The sequence below is a fragment of the Rattus norvegicus genome, chromosome 5 (assembly GCF_036323735.1).
Source record: "Rattus norvegicus strain BN/NHsdMcwi chromosome 5, GRCr8, whole genome shotgun sequence".
Classification (NCBI taxonomy): Eukaryota; Metazoa; Chordata; class Mammalia; order Rodentia; family Muridae; genus Rattus; species Rattus norvegicus.
In genome coordinates this window covers 73,028,511-73,049,135 of record NC_086023.1, presented here as the reverse complement: position 1 = coordinate 73,049,135, position 20,625 = coordinate 73,028,511, and the positions used below count along the sequence as shown (strand labels likewise).

At 43.4% G+C, this 20,625-nt stretch overlaps 1 protein-coding gene across 2 annotated transcripts in view; it reads right to left on the bottom strand.

Annotated features, from left to right (window-relative positions):
- Positions 1-11,856: 11,856 nt before the first annotated feature.
- The window catches only part of Slc44a1 (solute carrier family 44 member 1), a 179,957-nt gene continuing 171,188 nt past the window's right edge, over positions 11,857-20,625 (bottom strand). The window contains exon 16 of one of the 2 annotated variants that reach the window (NM_053492.4): positions 11,857-12,729. In NM_053492.4, coding sequence (NP_445944.2) covers positions 12,715-12,729 — 15 coding nt within the window. In that variant the 3' untranslated portion in view covers positions 11,857-12,714. The remainder of the gene's footprint in view (positions 12,730-20,625) is intronic. The other variant, XM_008763717.3, reaches the window with a different exon arrangement.

Here is a 20,625-nt window from a genome sequence, read left to right as displayed (position 1 = left end):
TCTAGCCACTGTCAGAAATAGCAGAACAAAGTAACACTAGAGATAATCTGATGGCAAGAGGCAAGCGCAGGAACCCAAGCAACAGAAACCAAGACTACATGGCATCATCGGAGCCCAATTCTCCCACCAAAACAAACATGGAATATCCAAACACACCAGAAAAGCAAGATCTAGTTTCAAAATCATATTTGATCATGATGCTGGAGGACTTCAAGAAAGACGTGAAGAACTCCCTTAGAGAACAAGTAGAAGCCTACAGAGAGGAATCACAAAAATCCCTGAAAGAATTCCAGGAAAACACAATCAAACAGTTGAAGGAATTAAAAATGGAAATAGAAGCAATCAAGAAAGAACACATGGAAATAACCCTGGATATAGAAAACCAAAAGAAGAGACAAGGAGCTGTAGATACAAGCTTCACCAACAGAATACAAGAGATGGAAGAGAGAATCTCGGGAGCAGAAGATTCCCTAGAAATCATTGACTCAACTGTCAAAGATAATGTAAAGCAGAAAAAGCTACTGGTCCAAAACATACAGGAAATTCAGGACTCAATGAGAAGATCAAACCTAAGGATAATAGGTATAGAAGAGAGTGAAGACTCCCAGCTCAAAGGACCAGTAATATCTTCAACAAAATCATAGAAGAAAACTTCCCTAACCTAAAAAAAGGGATACCCATAGGCATACAAGAAGCCTACAGAACTCCAAATAGATTGGACCAGAAAAGAAACACCTCCCGTCACATAATTGTCAAAACACCAAACGCACAAAATAAAGAAAGAATATTAAAAGCAGTAAGGGAAAAAGGTCAAGTAACATATAAAGGCAGACCTATCAGAATCATAGGTACCTCATAGGTAGCAATGAATATCCTAGTAAGAGCACCAGTGGAAGGGGAAGCCATGGGTCCTGCTAAGACTGAACCCCCAGTGAACTAGATTGTTGGGGGAGGGCAACAAGGGGGGAGGATGGGGAGGGGAACACTCATAAAAAAGGGGAGGGGGGAGGGGGATGTTTGCCTGGAAACCGGGAAAGGGAATAACACTCGAAATGTATATAAGAAATACTCAAGTTAATAATAAAAAAAAAAAAAAAAAAGAACTGAAGTGGATCGGCAAGACTGGATACTCTCACGTTCATACAGCCGGTGACCAGTGAAGGCTGAGTGAATGAAAACTATGTGTGAACCGGATGTGGTGGCTTTAATCCCGGAACTCAAGAGGCAGAGGCACATAGAGAAACCCTATCTTGAAAAATGGGGGAGGAAGAAACAGGGGCAGAATGAAAAAGGGAGGAAGGAAGAAAGGAAGGAATGAGAAAGAAAAGTGGAAATAAGTCACGTATAAAACGAGAGTTAAAGCCTACGTCATCCTGTCTGACGGGTCATCTGAAAACCCAGGAGAATGTTTTAAAGTAACTATTTTAAAGCAGTTGTTCTTAAATCTTGACCCCAGGGCTGACTGCATCAGCATCATCTGATATCTTCTTAGAAATGCAAGTTCTCAGGCTTTTTCCTCAGGACCAATAAAACAGAAACTCCAGGGTCAGATCCAGTAACCCTTAACCCGTCTTCTAGATGGGACGACTGCAGCTAACACCTGGGAACCACTGAGAGGAAGAATATTGCTCTTCCACGGGGAGGGGCAAGGGGAGTTAGAGAGATGGCTCACCAGTTATGAGCATTGGCTGTTCTTCCGGAGGACCTTGGCTTAGTTCCCAGCATCCACATGACCTCTCAGAACTGTAACTCCCAATTCTAGGCAACCCAATGCCTCTCCCTGACCCTCAAGGGCATCAAGAACTCATGTACGCAAGTAGGCAAAACACACATATAATATAAAAATAAAAGTCTTAAGTAAACGGAGAGGCTGGAGAGATAGCTTTGTTGGTAGAGTGCCTGCCATGCAAGCATGAGGACATAAACTTAATACCTAGCACCCACATAAAAAGTGTAAGGGATGGTGGAGTTCCTGCAATTCCAGTGCTAGGGGGATAGAGATAAAAGGATAGGCACTCACAGGCGGGCCAGCCCAACCTAATCAGCATGCTGTAGACTTAGGAAGTGACCTTCCATCGATCCTGCCTCAAGTTTTCAGTTAAGCAGGATGCCTGATATCAACCTTTGGTGTGCACACTTGTGGTGCACAAATGCACACGTACCTGCTGTACCCATATATACCTGCTGCACACAAACATGATACACATACTCAACAGGGAAAGGGACAACAGAGGACCAACAATACGTATTGTTTCCAGATGTGAGCTTGGGATTCTGAGATGCTCGTGTAGTCACTAATGGCTACCTCATGGAAGCTTCGGGCCTTCCCTGAGCTGCTTGCTTTCTGATGAAACCCCAAGGCAGGATCACCTCATGAGTGACACTGCTAATGTCCGGCAAAACTCCAAACTAGGTTCTTTGTCCTCTCTGAGAGATGTCGGGGACTCCATGCAGGCCTGAGCCTCCTGAGGAGTTGTAGCAAACAACCTTCCCCTTTGAGGATCAGTCCGACTGCGTCTACAGGCACCGTCAGCTGTCTACATTTAGATCCTGACCCTGCTGTTTGACAACTCTACAGCCATCAGTAAGCCCGTTACTATGGCTCCACTTCCTAGGGCATAGCATAGTGACCATATTTTGCTTCTTGGATTTAGTGAGGATTGAAGGAGACTGTGTATGGAAAATGTCTGGCTTGGTAATGGGTGGTGGCTGCTATGACTATTACACTCCTATACTGAATGTCCTTTAAGGCCACTCTTGCATAGATTTTTCTCCACTTGAGTCTTGAAGCCTTAGAAAACCTGTTCTCACTCCAACTTCCCCGTTCTCCACTATTCCTGTTTTTTTTCCCCCCTGATACCCATTACTAATTAGGTGCAGCCCTTGGTCAAAGCCCCAAATGTTCGTCCATCACTTCCTGATTAAATGTGACCCAGGTTTTCACTTTCACAACCCAGCCTGGTAAGACAAGCCTCTCTCCAAGCCTCTGTTTCTTCGGCTGTGGAACTCAGGGCTCATGGCACCAGCTCCAGCTGATGAGTGGATTCAGTGAAACGACTCAGGCCAGGTGATTAGCTGGGTCTGACATGTGATAAACATCCAAAAAGCATCTGTGCTTACTATTGCTTCTCATCCATAGACAACTAATCTTGTGCTTCTTGCTTCCTGCTAAGGAAAACCCAGGTTCAGCTCCCAAAGCTCCAGAAGCCCTAGGCATTCAGTATATGACAGCAGCTCCTACAGAGGAAAGGTTGGTTATACCCTGGAGGAGGCTGGTGGAGAGGTGGGGCAGTGGAGTGGCCTAGTTCACACTTAGAGAGCCCTAATACACATAGGAAAGCAGCAGACATAAACCTAAATGGTGAAGAACAAAAGAGGCGCAGTTCAAGCACTGTCTCACCGCCTAGAAGGAAACACATGGCGTGGATACAGTCACTGGCTTTTGTCTCCTTGGGAATGAGTACACAGAAGATGTCATGTCCTCTAGTAGCTCACTGGTAGAATCTGCCCAGATGGTGGAAACTATAGGAAGACAGGTTTCCTCTCCAAATGTCTAGAGTTCCACAGATACTTGCTGACTGGATGTGAGACCTGCTCCACAAAAGGTGTATCCTCGATGGTTTACACCTGGTAAATCCAATGGCTGGAGTAGTAACAGACCTTAGAGCAGTGCTTCTCAACCTTCCTAATGTTGCGACCCTCTAATACAGTTCCTCATGTTGTGGTGACCCCCAACCATAAAATTATTTTTGTTGCTACTGTTATGAATCGTAATGTAAATATCTGTTTTTTTTCCTACAGTTTTAGGTGACCCCTGTGAAATGATCCACCCCTTTCATGGTCAAACTTTGGTGGTTCGACCCCCAAAGAGGTCATAACTCACAGGTGAGAACTGCTGCCCCACGAGGCAGCCTACTACTTTTGTTTTGATAACCAGGTATGTTGTCAATCTATAGATTGGTGCTGCTCTCATCCTTAGCTAAAGATGCTTCTTTGTGCAGTGGTGGCAGTCAATTCAGAGAGTTATCACTAGTCAGAGTGCTGAGAGTACGTGACCGCTGATGACTCACACACACACACACACACACACACACACACACACACACACACACACGCCAAGGCGAGAGAGGCACACGTAGAGGGCGCCTGTGGAGAATGTGAGGGGAATTTGGGGACAGATAATCAATACATATTATATATGTATAAAATGGTAAAATAAATCAATACATAATAAAAGAGTCACAGAGATCTAGAATAGACTATCTCATGAGGAGATCCTCACCAGTGCCAATATCTAAGCAGAAGCTTGGCATTTACTTAGCCAAGCTGTCATGGGGTTTGGGGGACTAGGTGCTGGAAGTGTGCCCGGTAGAGATAGCGTCATTGTGAACCCTGGGAGCCATCATTCTACAAAACTCCAGGCCGATAACAATCCAATCCCTCTGTGACTCGACTCTGCGATTGCACTTACCTTCAGAAAATCCTCTGGATTTCTTCTCCTTAGCCTCACTGCACACCCTGCCCCAGTCCCCTGCAAGAGCCCCTCTTAACTTCTGGAAGAGAGATTGCTCACTTAAAAGCTCTATTGAGATGTTTCTGTGTCACAGTGTGTGCTGGCCTACTTTACACTAGATACTGGGGAGAAAGCCTGGAAGGCACAAATGTTTCTGGTGCACACGCCTGGCCCCGGCTTCTGGACTCGTGTCCAGGGAATGACTGTGGACAAAGTCAATTCTCTTCCCATCCATCTCTTCATGAAAGGAAATCTCCCCAGGATGCTGGCCCCTAGCCAAGTCTCCCCAGAACAAAGGGAATGCTCACTGCTGTCAGTAACGGCTCTCTTCTCCCTCTGCAGAACCTCTGAAATGGCATGAGCCAGGCAGAGCCTGGGGGCATACAGCGCCCCGGTGTATACGAGACTGTACATACAGGTTCATCACCCAAACTCCAGTGCCCCACAACTGGAAACAAATCCCAGCCTGCAAGAACTAGCGGTGCGGCCAGGACAATTTCTTATCCTCCCTATACTCCGTTTTCTCATTTGTAGAATGAATATATTATTGACAGCATCCCCTTCATAGGAAGCGTTTAAAATAATGCTTAATGCATAGAAAATACATAATGCGCGTTACCCACATATTATTATGTCCTAAAATAAGCCATTTTCCTAAAGTACAGGCCCAGTTTCTCTTACTGAGGAGAGCCAGTTTCCTAAGTATAGGTTCTGTGAGTCCTTTGATACTGCAGGGCTGTGACTGTCAGGTTAGGAGGGCACTGTGTCAGCCCTTCCTGGGAAATAACACTCCCGAGATGCCTTTCTCATTCTGAGGGTCAATGTGTACTTTTCCATGACAGGACAATTGAACTGAAAAGATGAAAGATAATCTTTGATTTGAAATTATAGTGTAGTTTTCTCCATTGTGTGGGGTACACCATGACCTATCAGCAGACGGGAAGGGAAGGAAGGATCCTGACTATGCCACAGACACAGCATGGGCATAACAGGAAATGGTGGGAAAGTGATGTCAAGAAAAAGACGTAGGGCATGACCCAGGAACTAGGGAGAGAGAACCTCTTAATGTCCCAACAATGGGAAAAGGTTAGGAAAACTTTAGAATCTATGGGAGGCGGGAAAGTCTGCAGCTATGAAAACTTACCTCTGTGAAAAAATGCATAGCCATGTGGAAGAAAGCATATTCGATATAATTTTGAAAATAGCTGGATTTTTCTAAATTAATGGAATACCATATGTAGAGATGAAATTAGTACATCTGCTTCTTTTGGCTCAGGAGAAGTGGTATCATATATGAAAGCCGAGCCTGCTAGGAAACATCATACTGTCATAGGCCGAATGCTTACTTTCTGCCTCAAAGTCATTAGTTAAAAATCCTTCTCCTCAAAGTGATGAGACTAGGAGTTGGAACCTTCGGTCTGTGACCAGATCTCAGAGGCAAGGGCTCTCATGAATGAGATTGAAAAGTAAGAAAGAAAAGAGGACAGGGGACAGGAGGGGAGGAGAGGGGAGGTGAAGGGAGGGGAGGTGCCATAGAGACTGTCTTTTCTTCCTTTTCTTTTTTTTTAAACACTATTAAGCTTTTATTAAAATGATATCAAGGTCCCCTAAACAAATGCAGAACTTGCATTTCTTTTTTTTATCTAAATAAATATAGAAGTATTTCTTTTTTTAATTTTTTATTAGATATATATTTTTTACTTACATTTCAAATGTTATTCCCCTTTCCAGTTTCCTGTCCATAAGCCCCATTCCCTTCCCCTCCCCCTCCCCCTCCCCCATATGGGTATTCCCCCCACACACATCCCCCTTACTACCCCCCATATTCCCCTGCACTGGGGGGTCCAACCTTGGCAGGACCACGGGATTCACCTTCCACTGGTGCCCCAACAAAGCTATTCTCTGCTACATATACAGTTGGAGCCCTGGGTCAGTCCATGTGTAGTCTATCAGTATGGTTTAGTCCCTGGAAGCTCTGGTTGGTTGGCATTGCTGTTCTTATGGGGTTGCAAGCTCCTTCAACTCTTTCAATCCTTCCTCTAATTCTCCCCAAGGGGGTCCTGTTCTCTGTTTGGTGGTTTGCTGCTAGCATTGACCTTTGTATTGGACATGCTCTGGATGTGTCTCTCAGAAGAGATCTATATCTGATTCCTTTCAGCATGCATTTTTTAGCTTCATCAATCTTACCTAGTTCTGGTGGCTGTATAGATATGGTTCACATGTGGGTCAGGCTCTGAATGGGTGTTCCTTGAGTTGCTCCTCTAAACTTTGCTTCCATATTCCCTCCTATGGATATTTTTTCCCCTTTTAAGAAGGAGTGAGAGCATCCGCATTTTGGTAATCCTTCTTCTTGAGCTTCCTGTGGTTGTGGATTGCATCTTGGGTAATTTGAGCTTTTTGGCTAATATCTACTTATCAATGAGTGCATACCAAGTGTGACCAAGTATGTTTTTCTGTGATTGAGTTACCTCACTCAGGATGATATTTTCCAGTTCCACCCATCTGCCTATGAATTTCATAAAGTCATTGTTTCTGATAGCTGAGTAATATTCCATTGTGTAGATGTACCACATTTTCTGTATCCATTCCTCTGTTGAAGGGCATCTGGGTTCTTTCCAGCTTCTGGCTATTGTAAATAAGGCTGCTATGAACATAGTGGAGCATGTGTCTTTGTTATATGTTGGGGCATCTTTTGGGTATATGCCCAAGAGAGGTATAGCTGGGTCCTCAGGTAGTGGAATGTCCAATTTTCTGAGGAACCTCCAGACTGATTTCCAGAGTGGTAGAACTTGCATTTCTATTAACTCTTTTTTTCTTTTCTTCATTTTTTTCTTTCTTTTTATTTTCTTCCATTTTCATTAAATTGGGTATTTCTTGTTTACATTTCTAATGTTATTTCCTTTTTCAGTTTCCAGTCCATCAGCCCCCTAGCCCCTCCCCCTCCCCTTCTATATGGCTGTTCCCTTCCTCATCCACCTCCCCATTACCACCCCCCCAACAAGAGACTGTCTTTTCTAATCTATGAGGATGTATGAGAAGGTGGCTGTCTATGAACCAGAAAGCAGTTCTCAACCAGACACTGAAGCTACTGCCAGTTTGTTGACCTTCTTAGTGTTACAAAGTGGGAAAACTGGTTCTGTAGTTTATGAACTGCACAGTGTACAGGATTTTGTTATAGCAGCCTGGACAGACTAACAGCAAAACCTACAAGTATTATGCATCTTCTTTTTCTGCTTTCATGGACGAGAATCCAAAACCAAGTTAGCCTTGAAATATACATTTAAATTTAGCATAGTTTCCTCGAGGCTTAGAAACAAAGGGAGATGGGAAGAGAGATGACTAGAGATCGGATTGTCTTTGTGTCTGAATCCCAAGTTAAGATGTCAGGGCTGGAGTATGTTGTATGTGGAAAACCTCTTGTAAACCTGGAAATTGTTATTTTAGGACCTACTTTGGCAAGAGGAGAAGGAAGTCCTTGAGTGAGAGGCTTATGGGGTGAGGAGTTTACTGGGGTTCCAGAGGCAGAGTTCTCAGCCTCCTGCTGCTATCTTTCACTACTTGAAACAGTACAGCCCTGAGATGGAGAGAGGGGAGAAGCCATGACAGGACAAGATGGCAGGTGATGTTAAGATTCTGCTGTGTATTTACAGGTTGTTATTAATGTTCTCAAGGGATGGATGGTACTGGGCTTTGTATGTTTAAGTGGGCAATTATATCTTACCAATTAGATCTAAGATTACTGTGTTGTGTGTTCTTTTATGTGAGGGTTTGAGTGTAGGAAAGTGTGCGGCTGGGATGTGTTTCTGCCCAGATATCTAGCAGGTATCTGGGGCACTGCGGCATGGGCCTAGTGGGGTAAAAGATAATACTTCTTTTATTTTTATATTTTTACAACAACAGATGGCGAGCCAAGGTGATGGGCAAGAATCCACTAGTAATCCTGAGAGTTGAAAGAAAGTTTTTATTTTCTAAGTAAGAGGAGGCCAGCGCCATGTTTAGTCATGTGATATCTTAAACTCGGGCATTCAAACAAAGAAGCGGGGAAGTAGCCTGGGCTAGCAGGCTGTAGGTCCCCTGCTGTGTGAGAAGTAATGGCCGATTAGAGAGTTAGAGATTAAAAGCTGCTTTTTAAAGAAAGTTGTTTAGAAAGTCTTTCAGGATACTCATATTCTTTTTAACGTGGGCTCCACGAGAATTTTGGGTTGAAATCCTAGTTAGACAAGCTACTTCTTAATTACAGGTATTATTAAAAGGTGATTGAGTTTGTTTTTAGAAAGAAGAGAGTAAAGAGATTACCTGAATCAGGTGGGATTTTCATCCATGGTTCGGAACTTAGATAGGGAAAAATTAGTCACTACCTCCAAGTAGAGAGTTGTGATTAATGTCTATAACACCAGGGAGAGTGAATGCAGGCATATATTATAGAACTTATTAAGGTTAAATAAAAATCTGTGGCTCCGGGTAGAGAATTTGACAGATTGAGATATTTTGGGCTAAAGTCCTGGTTTGATGTGTTACTTATTGATACTGGAATTGATAAAAGGTATTTGGTTTGTTTTATGAATTACCCCACTAAAGGCCATATGGCTCGTTAATGCCAACTAGCGAGGGTTTGTGGTTACTTTTGATATCTACCACCACAGGAAGCTCAGATTCTCTTAATGTGGGCTCCACGGGAATTTGGGGTTAATTTCCTGATATCACAGAGTACAAAAGCCTATCAGGCTCATTGTTTAGCTTACTTCCTTTTTAAAAAATTGTTTAGTCTTCATGATGGGTGTGATTTTGAGTTTTATGATTATATTATTACTCTGGGAGAGAGTGCAACATACAAGCTTTTCTGGTTTCAGACTAAGGAACACAGTATTTTGGGAGAAAGATTTTGTCTTTGTGTTTTTAAAACCTGTGATTAGGCTCTGGAAACCTCACAGAGTCATACTGATCAGATTTGATAGAGGTAGACCGCCTGAAAAATTTATTCAGGAGACTCAAACAAAAAGATATCTCGATTCTAAACTTTTGTCTTCAGAGTTGTATTTTACAGAGTGTGCCTACTTGGAATCCTGGTCTCAAGGACTTTCAGCTGGGTCCAGTCAGGACACATCAGCTACAGCATTTGCTTTATTCTTCCTTCCCCCTACCCCTAAGGATATCTCAACGCCCCTGTACAGCTTGAAGAAGTTATGGAGGAGTTGTCGCCCCAATTCCCTGGACTTTGTTGGGGCTGAAAGTGGTTATTCTAAAGTTGTTTTTATGAGGAATTTAAAATTGGTTGTAATTTAACCGCTAGATTGAATTGTACAGTCATAATCTCATTTGGTAACTAAGCTTAAATCATCTTTGTTTGGGTATAGAATTTATTTGTCAAAAAAGTTTAAAAGTACAAGGTTTAGAGCCAGTCCTTTTATTGTTGTCATTACAAACTTCTGAGTTGATTACACCTGTGAGTTAAGATTCAAATAGCAAAGTCATGGCTCTGAGTTTGTAAGAGTACTTTCAAGATAAAATTTAGGATATGGAGACAATAGTTCAGATTACCTTATATAGATAGATGGTTTTCAAAAACAGATATCCACAAAATTTGAGATTTAAAGTTATTTATCTTTTGTTGAGACATATCTGCTCCTAACGGTTCCCCTTTGGTGGATTTAATGAAGAATGTGAACATCTCTACCTCCAGGTGAGGCAATACTTTGTGGCAGCAACTACACAAAACTGCCTGTTTCATCTACAGACTAATACTGTCCAGAAAAGCACAAATTATGCAGTATAGTTGACTAATAAACTCTGCCAAGACAGGGTGATCAGCCCTTCAAAATCTGCATTTCAAGAGTCTGTCAGTTGATTTTGGGCCAGAAGGCTGAAGTCTTGCGCTCACATGTTGCTAACAGGGGACTGTGCTAGTGGAGATTTGTCTCTACAACCTCTCAGTTCTGGAAGCTGTGTTAGGCTTCCTTTGTGTATAGATATTTGGTCATTCCCAGATTTCTGACCGGGTTGAAGATGTTAAATAGCCTATCAGGCTGTTTAACTCTAAATATACATATTTTGTTGGATAGTTATCAGGTAGTATACAAGCTAGGCAAGATATAGATTTTAAGCCTTTCTTAAGCTGGAATGGAATGGAATGTTCTGTGTAACTGATATAGTGATGGACTGAGTGTTGAGTATATCAAATGCTTTATAAATTGTAGAATGGTAATTGTACTCAATATATACGTGAAAAGGCTTTTTAACTGGACAAAAAGGGTGAAATGTTGTGGTTTGCCCTGAAGTTACTGTATTTTGATGCTAATTCCACTGCCCCAAGGACAATTGCCTAGTCTCATACTCAGGACTCAGGTGACTTCACCAGAACCACCTCTCCATTGAATTTGTAAAGTAGAGGTGAGGGGCAGGTACAGAATAGAAGGAGGCCTGTCATTGGAGGAGAAGGAAGGGGCTGAAGAGAAGCTCGAAGGAAGAGGAGGAGACGAGGGGAGAGAGGAGAGAGAAGGGAGACGGAGAGAGGGAGAAGCCGTGGCAGGACAAGATGGCAGGTGATGTTAAGATTCTGCTCTGTGTATTTACAGGTTGTTATTAATGTTCTCAAGGGATGGATGGTACTGGGCTTTGTATGTTTAAGTGGGCAATTATACTTGCCAATTGGATCTAAGATTACTGTGTTGTGTGTTCTTTTATGTGAGGGTTTGAGTGTAGGAAAGTTTGTGGCTGGGATGTGTTTCTGCCCAGATATCTAGCAGGTATCTGGGGCACTGCGGCATGGGCCTAGTGGGGTAAAAGATAATACTTCTTTTATTTTTATATTTTTACAACAGATTACTACTCAACTATTAAAAACAATGACTTCATTAAATGCGCAGGCAAATAGATGGAGCAAAAAATATCATCCTAAGAATTTCATGAAGTCGTTTTTAATAGCTAGTAGTTCTCCATTGTGTGTATGTACCACATTTTCTGTATCTATTCCTCTGTTGGAGGACATCTGGGTTCTCTCCAGCTTCTGGCTATTATAAATAAAGCTGCTATAAACATAAAAAAACAAAAACAAAAACAGTACAGCCCTACGATCCCTGCCCATCACTACCATGTCTACCAACACACCGCCATCATCAGAAGAGTTACTATGTAGGCATTATCACGTCTTCAGCTTTCAGTCAAGGGAAAATGTAATAAATTGGTCTTAATGAAAACTGTGGGCTTCCTTGCAAAGTCAGCTAAGTGAGGGGTCATAGACTTCCCTGCAAGGGCCAATATCGTCAGTATTTTAGGTACTGAGGATACAGGGTCTTTGATAAAATTATGTAACTAACATTCCAGAAAGAAAGGAGTCACAGACAATGTATAAAGGATGTGGTTGTGTTCCCATAAAACTTTATTTACAAAAATAGGTGGGGACAGGGAGATATGATCCATGGGCCATAAACAAACAGTGTTATCTCGCTTAGAAAATAATTCTGTGATTCCTCTGTGCTTCTACAACCCTCCCCCCAAGACACTTCCCATGCACATACACCGCCATACCCACCCCAATTTGAGACAGGGAGTGATACCCACAGGGATGCTACAGGGCAGTTATCTTTGTAGCAAGAATGAGCAAAGCATAGTGTTATAGTGGAGGGCCTCTGAAATTGGAATACCGATCCTATCAACTGTGTGATCTTACCCACAACACATGATCTCTCTGAGCATCTCATTTCATCATGGTCAAAATGTCAGCGATACAAAGCAACTTTACAGGGCCGTGTGAGGATTCAGTATTATGTCAGGCACCCATCCCAGTGCTTAGCATGCAGCAGGCCCCTAGTAATAGTTAGCAGTCCACGTGGACTCTATAAATAGCAGAGTCAGAGAGGACAGATGAGCGCAGAGAATTCCCCCCCACCCCGTGAGTTCTGACTTCAAGCCAGCACCCACTAGCAGGGCTTGACTCAAACATGACAAGGCCAGAAGAGAAAGCAACATGAAGTTTGAGGATGTGGCTGCAAGGCAGATTACTATCAAATGCCCCTGATTAATCATTAATTAGCCAGCCCCATGGTAGTAAATCCATTTGGCTGTATATGGTTGGAGAACCTTCTTGATCGCGGCCATTGAAGTAATAAGATCCTGTCTTCCTCACAAACTCAACAGCTGGTGAGTGGGAGAGCCTTGTGTAAACAGCCTCCTTTGAGTCCATTCTTCCAGTCCCCAGAGACAGGTCACCTTTTCCTGAGCTGCAAGGTAAACACATCAAGAGAATGAATGTTTCTGTACTTGGAGAAGGAAACACAAGAAGAGACATCCAACGGCCCAAGATAAACAATGCGGGATAATCTTTAGATGTTAGGAAATATCAAAGACGCTGAATACAATCACATAGGAGACAATAAATATAATGCATGTCTGCAGCAGCCCGGGTTCAAAATCTACTTGTACCTTGTTATCAGCTGTGATTTGTGAGCAAGCTACTTAACCTTTGTGCTAACACTTCCCTAACGAAGGTCGAACTGAGAAAAGCCTTTGAGTTAAACTCAAAGCTAAACCGACAGGCATGGGTTTATGGTGCCCTCAAAGACTCAAACCTGAAACTCAAATAAAAATGGACCTTTTTTCAAGCCCGTAAACCCATTAGCAAAGGGGCAGACCAGGCCAAGAAAATGAGTGTTACCACAGTTCACCGGAGTCTGTCAGACAGGCAATAAGTAAATGAGCTGAAAAGAGGAAATCCACTGTGGTGCTGACAGGATTGACCTTATCCGTAGGGAATACTCATTGAAGGATGGAGGATGGGTGGGCCTAGATACCTCACAAGGTATCCAGATGCATGCAGTGGTGTGAGTGTGTGTGTGTGTGTGTGGTGTGTGTGATGTGTGGTGTCTATGAGGATATATATAAAACAAGGATAAAGAGTGATCCCGCGGGTGGAGGAATGGTTGGCAGTAGGCACAGCAAGTCTGACAATGGAGAACATGGTGTTCTGTGCAGCATTCTTATTCTTAAAGCCTCTCTCTACAAGTTTGAAATAATTTCTGGCAGTACTTAGGGCTGGACATGTGAGTCTGGTAGAATGCTGGCCCTAGCACATTCAAAAAAGAGGGATTCTATCCATCGTGCTGACGTAATAAAAGTCTTAAAAAATCCATTAGGATAAATTGATGAAAGAGACCTAATTGAGAATTATGGACTCAGCTTGACTCTTATGCAAGTTCAGGGCTAAGGCAGGACAAGCAGCAATGATGTTAGTCCTGACCTCAACATGCAGGGAGGTTGGGCTTGGATCAAGAAGACAGGAAGATGCAGTCATTTAATGGTGTCTAAGATCCCCGGACACGCTGGTCTCTACACATCTCTATGCCAGGTTCTGCTTCTCACCAGGTCCTGACCCAGGCAGCTGGAAGCACCACGGCAACAGCATCACTGATTCACTTCAGGGTTGCAGTCTTGAGATGACAGCATCCCGTTCGGGTTGCTGCCTCTCTGCTCAGACCTCCACCTCAGCTGTCTTCCTACTTTCAGTGCATTTGGCAAATGAAAACTCAAATAACCCCCAGAACACTGCTTCTACGATTCCAGTTACTCTCCCAAGAACTCGCAGGCTCCTCGTGTCCTCCAGCACCCCCTCTAAGCTTTCTGTTCATGGGTTCCATGCTCCGGGTCTTCTAGGTTGGGACACACAGCTTCAACTTTCATGATCGTTCCCTATTGTGGAGAGCGATACTTTCTATAATTAGACTGACATCCAAGACTGCTGGTGCTTAGTTAAGGTCACACAGCACAGACAGTAGGCTTAGCTAAGCCTGTGATTTGTCTGCGATTGAAAAAAAAAAACTATTTTACTACTATTTTAGTTTAAACTTTTACTTTAGAACAGTTTTAAGTATATATTTTTAAAAGATCCATAAAAGTAATGAAGTGTTCTTATTACCTGTCACCTGGTCTCCCTCGTTGTCACATCTCAGAATGCTGTGACATTTGTCACAACTCCTGACCCAGCACTGAGAGATAGATACTAACTGCACACCATACTTTATTCAGACTCATTAATTTTCCTAATGTCCTTTTCTGTTCCAAGAGCTTATTCAGGAAACTATATCACATACAGATTCCCTTCTTCATATTTAAAATAATTAAAAAGCCATATGCCACTCTTAAACATGTTATATAATCTGATTATGTTTTGATGACACTTTTCATGCTATCTTTCCCACTACCCTTGAATGTGAAAAAATTTCTAATATAATCTAGTTCTTTCCAAGGATGAATGGGGATGTACCAGTTTTGTTGGGAGGCAGAACAACTTTTGTTTCAGACTCAAAGTTCAAGGCTCCATCAAATTAGCTGCCTATGGGAAAGTTTTGCTTCTTATACAGTTTAGAAGAACGAGCCTCTATCTATCTGTCTGTCTGTCTGTCTGTCCGTCCGTCCGTCCGTCCATCCATCCATCCATCCATCTATCTATCTATCTATCTATCTATCTATCTATCTATCTATCTATCTATCTATCTATCTATCACCGGAGTCTGTCAGACAGGAAATAAGTAAATGAGCTGAAAGGAGGAAATCCGCTGTGGTGCTGACAGGATTGACCTTATCCATAGGGCATACTCATTGAAGATGGAGGATGGGTGGGCCTAGGGGCATGCACAAGGTATTCCGGATGCGATGATACCTGCTGGGAAAGGGAAACCAGTTCTCTCCACTGGAGTGTCACTGGTTTATCAATCACATTCCAGGGCAAGTCCCATGCCCAAGAGTAGTTACCAACACAAATGAACTCCATTCGTGTGTGTTGTGGGGGGGACTTTTGTTTTATTTGACTTTTTTCTTCTTACCTTTTTTTGTTTGTTTTGATTTTCATTTTGCGTTTTTGTGGACTTTTTTTTAAGGAGGAAGAACATAAATTTGGGTGGGAAGTGGGGTTGGGAGGATCTGGGAGGAATTGGGGGAGGGGAAGGAAAACAGGATTAGCATACGTTTAAAATGTGATTTATTTATACATTGTATAAAAATTTTTGATTAACCAAATGAGAAGAGGAAAAGCTAATTGGAGACTAAATACGGCATGGTGCCACATGCCTTTAATCCAAGCACTCGAGAGAGGCTGGTCTCTGAGTTTGAGGCTATCCTCTTCTATATAGTGAGTTCCAAACCAGCCAGACCTACATAGTAAGAGTGACCCTGTCTTAAATTAAGAGAGAGAGAGAAAGAGAGAGAGAGAGAGAGAGAGAAGGAGAGAGAGAGAAAGAAAAAAGGGGGCCATCCTGAGCTCTGTAGTAAGTTCAAGGTAGCCTAGGTTACACAGGATGCACCAGAAGTGAATTTTCACCAACGTAAGAGGAAAGCACCTCAGAATGTCACTGCTCATATTGCCTCCTCTCAGGCCAGGGATACTAAAGTGGCTTTTAAAAAGCCATGATCAGAATCCACTGTCCCTAGTCTGTCAGTGACTTTCATCTGATCCAGGGATGGGGGAGCAGCCTATTTATGCTGCTTAGAGGCTCGTCTAGGAGCAGCAGCGCGCACGGCTGGTTACTGTGCTAACAGTAGGCAAAACTGCCTGAAACACGAGTTTTTAGCTCTCCCATATGGGCAGATCCACATTTCGCCTGGCACATTCAACTTTCCCTGACTGACAGGAATAGAAAGAACAAGTTCCCCACCAGAAGGCTGGTTTTTCTTTTCTTTTTCTTTTCTGTCAAAAGTAGGTAATCTTTCTCCCCTACCTCTTGCAGAAGAAAAACAATATGCCTGTTTTTAAAAATTTATTTGCATTCCAGACATTGCCCCCAATTCCCGATCCCCCTCCCCCTTGCCTCCGAGAGGGTGCTCCTCCCTCCCCCGACCCCCTTCCCTGGGACTTTAAGTTCACAGGATTAGGTGCATCCTCTCCCACTGAGGCCAGACCAGGCAGGCCTCTGCTGTATTGTGCTGGGAACGGCCTCAGACAATAAAGGTTTCAGTTAATAGAGCTGGGGTGTAATTCAGTCTGTAGAATGCCTTTCCTGACATGCGTGTAGCCTGATTCAATCCCAGAACCACAGCAACGAGGAATAGTGACACCCACCGGTAAATCCGGCACTAACGAGGAGGAAGCGGGAGGACCAGAAGTTTAAGGTCATCACTGGCTACACAGCAACTTGGGTTACATGGGACCCTGTTTTCCAGACTGGGCTACATGAGACCCCATTTTCAAAACAAAGAATGTTTCCCTTGATTCAATTCTATATCAGGCCTCGAGGTATATCTTTAATACCACCATTTAGGAGATTGAGACAAACGGGCCTTGGGCTGCTAAGTGAGACCTCATCTAAAAACAAAACAAGGTCAAAGACACTTTAAAATGAAAGAAACTTTTTCCAGGTGAAATACTTGGTGTAAAATAGAATTTGAACAATTTTACTAATCCCATATTTTATTCTTCCTTTGTCTGAATCCCCCATAGAAAAAATTCAAGACCTTTTCCCCCCAAAAAACACATTTGCCATTTAGCCACCCCAGCACACTTATTTTCAAGTTTATGACTTCCCTTTGTGTGCGTGTGTGTGCACGTGTGTATGTGTGTGTGGTGTGTGTATGTGTGTACATGTATGTGATCACGTGCATATGTATATGTGTGTAGGTGAAAGAGGAGGCCTGAGATTGAGACTGTTGGTTTTCTTCTTCAGTTGACTCAAACTGAGACAAGGTCTCTCCCCAAACCGGAAGCTCACGAGCAAACCCATGGGATCTTCCTGCCTCTATCCCACCAGCATCCGGGTGACAAATAAGCACTTCCCATAGCCTTTTTAGTACATTCCGCAATCAACCGAAGTCCTCATGCTTGAGTGGCCAGCACTTGACCCTTTATTTTGTGTGTGTATATGTATGTATATATTATATAAACATATTATATATTGTATATTATATATATTGTATTTTATCTATTCCCTTGTTTTAATTTTTTCAAAGTTTTCAGTGTAGTTCAGACTGGCTTTGAACTTGTGACCCTCCTGCATCCAAGTGCTGAGGTAACACACTTGTGGCACCACACCTCCTCTGCTTTCTCTTAGATAGTTGATTTCTTCTCTTACTCAACCACCTTAAAATAAAGGTGATTTTTTAAAAAAGATTTAGTTCTTATTTATTTAATGTATATGAGTACACTGTCGCTGTCTTCAGACACACTAGAAGAGGGGATCGGATCTCATTACAGATGGTTGTGAGCCACCATGTGGTTGCTGGGATTTGAACTCAGGACCTCTGGAAGAGCAGGCAGTGCTCTTAACCACTGAGCCATCTCTCCAGCCCTAAAGGTGATTTTTATGATTGTTTTGAACAAAGAGAAATACAGTGGAGGTCCTTTTTTGATCATGACCTTGGTATGACTGGTGTGATGGCATAAAAATCCCAAGCATGTTTGAACTGGCTTTGTCCTACCCTCATGGAGCTCCCAAAGATAGAATTCTGCAGTGCAAATATGTTTCCCCCTAATTCTGAAGCCATTCTCTCTGTCATCTTTCTCTTCGTCTCTCTCCCTCTCCCTGTCTGTCTCCCTCTCCCTCCCTCTTTCCCTCCTTTCCCCATCTACATCTTACCCAAGAACCCCCATTATGTATTGTTTTAGTGTTGAAGGCCTCGGAATCACCTTTTTCCCCCCTCCGTCTTCTAGTTTCTTTCTTACATTCTAAAAGACATCCTCAAATTCATCACAACCTACACACATTGCCAGGATTTGCATCTTTCTTCTATTTTCAATTTCTAAGCTTTGACCTAGAGACCCAGAGAATAATCACCCAGATCGCCCTTTGCTGGTGAAAACCCGCAGGCTAGAATGTTATCGAAGACACAGGCAGCTCATTCCAGCTTACTTCAGTGCAGACAACTGTAGCATGTCAATAAAGCACGATTAATCCTACTGTTTTGGACACCTGAGTTGTTTACAATTTTGAGGGTACTGCAAATATCCTTCTATAACCATGGTGGGGGCCTCGTTTTATTTGCTTTTTTGAGTGTCTCTCTATGTGGCTTCAACCCATGATCCTTTTACCTCAGTCACCCTAGTGCTGGGATCACAAGGCTCGCAGCATTGCTCCCCCAGCCCATGAGCATTCACGAACAAGTTCCTTGGTGCACAGATGTTCGGGCCTTTCAGTGCCCAGGAAGGAAACTATTGGATCTGTATTTATTTCCAACTTTAATGAATAAAAGGAAACAGGTTTCCAGCATGTTTCTGCTGACTTATTCTCCCAGAAGTTATATACAGTTTCTAGTTTCTTCAAAACCAAGTCAACATTTTCTTTTCTAACATTAGAGGTAGCCACATCTCGGATGCCTTAAGTATGTATGTCTCCAGTTGCCACCAATCAGATGGTTAACGGCTCTCTTGACTTAAATGGGTGGAAATCATGGGCAGACAGAGGTTCTTCACTGCTGGTCTCTAGAAGCTTGTGTTTCCCTCAGTGTTTGACCACTCCAGTCCCAGCACTTGGCAGACATACGGGGCAGGAAGCAACAATCTGTTACAGCCCAGTGAAGGCCTCGGGCAAGGGGCCCTGGGTCCTTGTCAGTGGCCTGTGTTATGTCTCTCAGCTTGGGGGTCTGAGTCTCGTGGCTGTGAGGGAGCTCTGTGGAGTCCAGAGCTGCAGGTTCTCTCCTGTAGCTCCTCACAGCCCATTCTCAGCGTCCTTGTCTCTGCTTTCACTCCCTTCCCACCTTGGCTGCTCTCTGCTCTGTCAGTTGTCAGTGGCTATGCTGAGCAGCTGCTCTACGCCTCTGCCTGGGCCTTTTCTACAGCCATGCAGGTTCTAAGAATGGCAACTGGACACTGACCGCAGGTAGGGCCAGTTAGAACCCAATACTGAATACTGGAAACTGGGTGCCGGCAGCCGGGATGGACTGAGAGGCCAACTATCGAGCAGTTGTACACAAGATGGCAAATGTGCTGTGCTGGTCAGTACCAGCTTTCCCTCTGCTCCCCTGGGACTGTTTAGCCACCAATCTGCCGCACAGCAACGCACAAGGCACTTATCCTCTCCCCCGTCCTGATTCTAGTCCTACCAGCGCAACGCTCCGTGTCCCGCCCCATGCTCAGCCATTGGCTACTGGCCTCTTTATTGATAGATCAAAAACCAATTGGGGGCAAGGATCTTCAGCGACGGTAAACACAGTTTCAAAGCATCAGAACCACCCTCTACAGCCTGTCGCAAACTTTCAAATAGCTCTGATAAGGTTTGGGGCTCCAGGAGCCAGGGTGACCTGCTGCTGTTCCTTGTATAGATGTCTCAGGACCTCTGCGGAGGTTCCGTGTGGTTGGTGCAAGAACGAGAGTGGGCTGTTTGGTTGTTTTTACCTAGAGTCTTTTTGTCAAGCAAGTTTGAGCAGCAAGAGAAGGTCTGATAGATGATAATTATAGAGTCAAGTTGCCCCAAGTGTCTTTGCCTATTTATAGAAATGAATATTGGAGTGCACAGTTTATACACTGGAGGTGCTGACCATTAAGAGTATTCTCCACCTTTAACACAGTGTAGCCACGTTTTTTTTTTTATTTATTTATTATGTATACGTCATACAGCTTTCTGCCTGCAGGCCAGAAGAAGGAACCAGACGTGATTATAGATGGTTTTGAGCCACCGTGTGGTTGCTGGGAATTGAACTCAGGACCTCTGGAAGAGCAGACAGTGCTCTTAACCTCTGAGCTATCTCTCCAGCCGTGTAGCCACGTTTTAAGAAAAGAAAAAAAATTTTTTTGAGACAAGGGCTCATATATCCCAGGTCATCATGTGTCATCCCACCCAGTATATATAGCGCTGAGGACTGATCTGGGGCTTCATGCTTGTTAGACTGGGCACTCTGCAGACTGAACTACCCCTTCAGCCCCTGATTTAAGAATTCTTTTTTTTTTTTTTTTTTTTTTGGTTCTTTTTTTTTTTTTTCGGAGCTGGGGACCGAACCCAGGGCCTTGCGCTTCCTAGGTAAGCGCTCTACCACTGAGCTAAATCCCCAGCCCCCTGATTTAAGAATTCTTAGCACTGTCTAGTGCCCAGAGTGAGGCAGATGCCCCTTGCTGGTCTCCCTGTGAAGGAAGCTACTAAGGTCCCTTTATCCACTTTCCAGACACTGATTTTCCTTGGTGAAGTGCCTGTTCAAATCAT